The following is a 4,158-nucleotide window of genomic DNA, read 5'->3' as shown; positions in this document are numbered from 1 at the left end:
GAAATGTATCAAAACTGTATATTATGCTTTAGCTCAATCGATACTAGCATACTGTCTTATGGCATGGGGTGGTTCTAGTAGAACCAACATGTTGTTGGTTGAACGAGCACAACGTGCTCTGCTAAAAATCATGACTTTTAAACCATTTTCATTTCCCACAAGAGAGTTATACTCTCAATGTGATGTTCTTAGCATAAGACAACTGTATATTTTGCAAACTATCCTTGCACAACACAAAAAAGTAACTTTCATTCCGTCACAAGCAGTTACGCGGAGAAACAACAGAATATGTCCGATATCAAGTTTTCAAACTGCCTTCATTAAAAAGTTTCAGTGTTTTATCGGCCCGGTTCTATACAATAGAGTGAACAAAATTCTGAACATCTACTGCCTTAATCATTACAATTGCAAGCATAAGATGACTAATTGGCCTAAGACGCAATCATATGAGCAAATTGAAAATCTTTTTGTAATTCTAAAATAGCAGCAAATATTGTAAACATATTTGTTTCTTTATTTTGTTAATATCACAATCAAATTCAAGCACATGCATACACACACGCGAACACACATATAAAATTGTAAATTGTAGATTATTATTAAATTAATTATTGATATACATGATAATGATAATAAGGATATGTATGTAAATACCTACGCTTTCCATTATATAAGAATAGCATAATTATTTCACCATTCATTTAGATACTTGGAAGTAACTAGTACCTATAGTACAGGCTTGGCCTGGTTTAGGTACTAGAGTAACGTGTACCACTTTAAAAAAAAAAAAAAAAAGCAACTACAAATATTGAAATAATTGATTGTAACTATTAACAAATAAAATAATATTTGTAAAAAAACAAAAAATAAAAATATATTACTTTTAAAAGCAAATAATGTAATTAAATATAATAATAATACATCGTTACAATTACTATTTAGAAGTATGATACTGCCACAAAGTGAAAACTTAATTATATAAAATATAATACACTTTAAATAAATATGAGAAATTAATTTAACCTGCTTGCGAATTAATTTTGCTTTTACATGTTTAATATATTTTTTAAATTTATCTAATAAACTAATCTTATATGAGCTAAACATCAAACGGTATTGTCTCCAAAAAACTTAATTGTGTCGCTCAACGTGCGTATACGACGAGTTTCGGAGTCTCCGCTGCGACGAGCGTAAATGCGACCTCCTCGTGTCCAGATATATCGCCATCCATCGCGTCGACCTAATTCGCGTGTTTTATAAAATATATGGCGATTCATCGGAGTGAGACGCTCGTTAACATAAAACCGCTTAGGCACCGACTCGACGATTCCCGAGAGTCACAGCCGCGGCGCACGCGCGCGGCTCGTAGCATTTCGTCGCGGACGGCGCGCCGAGCGAGACGCACGACAATTGGCCGCGGCCGAGTTTGGCTGCTGTGATCGGCTATTATACGGCGTGGGCCCCAACGCTCAGCGCTGACGATGTCGCGTTCCTCCAGTGGCACCCCAATTTTTTTTGCAATTAAAACCACTATATTGGTTGGATTTTCGGCATTTTTCTCCTCTAAACCCGAGATTTCGATATCGTTTAGCAGGTTCTCTTGGTCACGGTCATTCAATTCGGATCGCAGTTGGGCAATTGTTTCGGTCGCATTTTTATCGACAATTTCCGAGTGTCGCTCCTGATTAATTTTTTCGAAATTATCTAAGCGTTTCTCGACGCTGTCAACCCGTTTATTAAATTCGGATATAGTCGTTCTAAGCCGCGACAGCTCCCTGGTTACCGAAGAAAATTCCAATCGCAACAGCCTTATCTCATGATCGAGGGATTTTTCAGAATTAATTTCATCAGCGTCTGTGAAATTGTCCTCTGCATTTTCTGTATCTGAGCTGGGAGAGGGATGGCTACTGGCTCTCGCAGGGGTAGTACGCTTCGTTCCTACTTTGCAATTGTTGCACAGTATTTTCTTGGGAATGGGGTCTCCCGGCTTTATATTAACGCACATTCTATGATAAAGCATAGCGCATTTGGTACACTTCGCGCCATCTATTATTGCGAGGTATTTACCGCAATGATTGCACTTATTCGTCATAACGCTGTGTTAATATCAACAAGGCAATTATGAGTATGGATGCTAGATGGCACTAATAATAATTAATAGTATTTTGTAAAATTATTTTAATTTAATTTAGTTTTATATGGCTATACTTAATTGTAATTAATTCTTAAATGTCCAGGTTTATTATTATTTTATATGAAATTTTCTGGCTATTAAACACTTTAATTTAGTATTATATTTAATTTAATTGTTAGCGACACAGCCCAACGTAACGTAACGTATATATGAAGACAAAGTATACGACGCTTGAGGTTTACGCCACGTACACCAGCTGTTTTCTCATGGAGGACACTTCTCATGCTGGGGTTTTTTATCCGTGGAGCTCTTGTGGTAATACGTGGCCCATATCGCGTCCTTCATGGCTTGCACACAATGTGAATTTCGGCGGATAGCAAGGCCATAGTATTTTGTGAGTTCTCCGATCACTTTATCTGTGAGTTTGCCTGCCCCTTTTCCTCCGAGTCCCTTGGTTCCTTTTTTCAAATTTCTCAATCTCGTTCCCAGTCTTTTTTCGACGTGACCAATACTTTTTTTGTACAGTAAAGTCATCATAAGGATCGGCTTCAAGTAATCTCTTTAACGTTTTACTGTCACCATCCCCAACGAAAGTGACGTATTTCACTTCGTGCAATTCTACCGATCGGGGTAACATTTTGGTGATTGTGTCGGTTTCCATTTCTTGCGGAACCGTCGTGGTTTGCAGTGCAAGTTTCCACGTGTTTTTCCTTCCATTTATCGTAAGCAGCAGGATCTTTATCTTTTTTTTTCTCCCAAAAGCTGCAAGATTGGCAAAATTTCGATTTGACCATGGCGTCGACAACTATTTTGGTGTGGTATCCAATGAGACTAGTCACGCTAATGAGAGATGAAAACCCTCTCTTTTTCCACGTGCCATCCTGAAACGATGAAGTGATCTTCCTGTAGTCCCCGAGAAACGTTTATTTTTTCGCCTCTGCTACAGCTTGCTTCAGAACTATGTCGTAAATCGATTTCGTCGCGATTTTTATATTTTCTAGACAACCGTAATATACTGTGGTTGTCATTCCGCTGCAAATGTCCATCATGCCACAAAACCTGCTCAAAAGCTTTATTCCGAGGCCTAATAAACGGAAAACAAACACGATTCGGCGATTTATTTCATAAGTTTTACCTATAAGTGGACACGAAGCAAAACTTTTTTCCCCGCACTCGCAATTTTATATTCAGTTTAAAACCGATGCCTCGTCGCTCACGCATGGAAAAAGCGATTCGTCCGTTGCACTCTTTACACAAAACGTTATCGGATAAAAAGTTAAAAACTAATACGAAGTTCAAAAAGCAGTACACTGAATCAACACTTAGTTCATAACTTCCCAATTTGCCACTTTGTAGAATTTTCTGCGCTGACGTGCTTGTGAACGACTTGCTCTTTTCAAATTCCCAGTGAGTAGGGGGGGGGGGAGTATGCGATCTTTTGCGCCCGTACTGTTTCGGTTGATCTTTTATACCCTTTCGAGGCATATTGCGCACAAATTTCACATAAATAACTTGAAAATAATGGGAAAGAAAAAAAAACACACGCTAATTTTTTTCGCTTTCAATGCGAAAATCTGGCTTCGCCAGACTGAAATGATCGTTCCAAAATCGAATGAGGACAAAGTAGGGACCCTATTCAAAGGTTTCTACATATTAAAAAGCTCTGTATAATTGCATCAGATGCGCTAAGACTTGCAGGAACCCAGCTACCCGGGCGCTCCTGTGAGACGGGCAGAGCGCGCTGACGGTATCAACTTCAAACGCGTTTAAAATATCGTTAACGTTCGAAATCCAGGAAACGTTTCGACAGAGTTATTTCTACTTACACACATCGACACACATAGGCACACATCGAAAATAGTAAAAAATTGGCTTAATAAGCAAGAGTTTCAAGTCTTGCCCTGTCCATCTCAGAGTCCGAATATCAATCCGATAGAAAACTAATGGGCATACTTGAAGAGCATGCTTTTAAATGATGATGATCATACATAGCTCCACCATCGTACTTAAATGTTTGTTTGTTG

The 4,158-nt window shown here is 38.3% G+C and overlaps 1 protein-coding gene across 1 annotated transcript; it reads right to left on the bottom strand.

Moving 5' to 3' along the window:
- Positions 1-1,273: 1,273 nt before the first annotated feature.
- On the bottom strand, positions 1,274-2,005 carry LOC125075645. Its single transcript, XM_047687353.1, has one exon. The coding sequence runs from the start codon at positions 2,003-2,005 to the stop codon at positions 1,274-1,276; it is 732 nt and encodes a 243-aa protein (XP_047543309.1).
- Between the last annotated feature and the right edge of the window lie 2,153 nt (positions 2,006-4,158).

The sequence above is a fragment of the Vanessa atalanta genome, chromosome W (assembly GCF_905147765.1).
Source record: "Vanessa atalanta chromosome W, ilVanAtal1.2, whole genome shotgun sequence".
In the NCBI taxonomy this organism is placed as follows: Eukaryota; Metazoa; Arthropoda; class Insecta; order Lepidoptera; family Nymphalidae; genus Vanessa; species Vanessa atalanta.
Note: the sequence above shows the minus strand (reverse complement) of the source record. Positions and strands in the feature narration are given on the sequence as shown.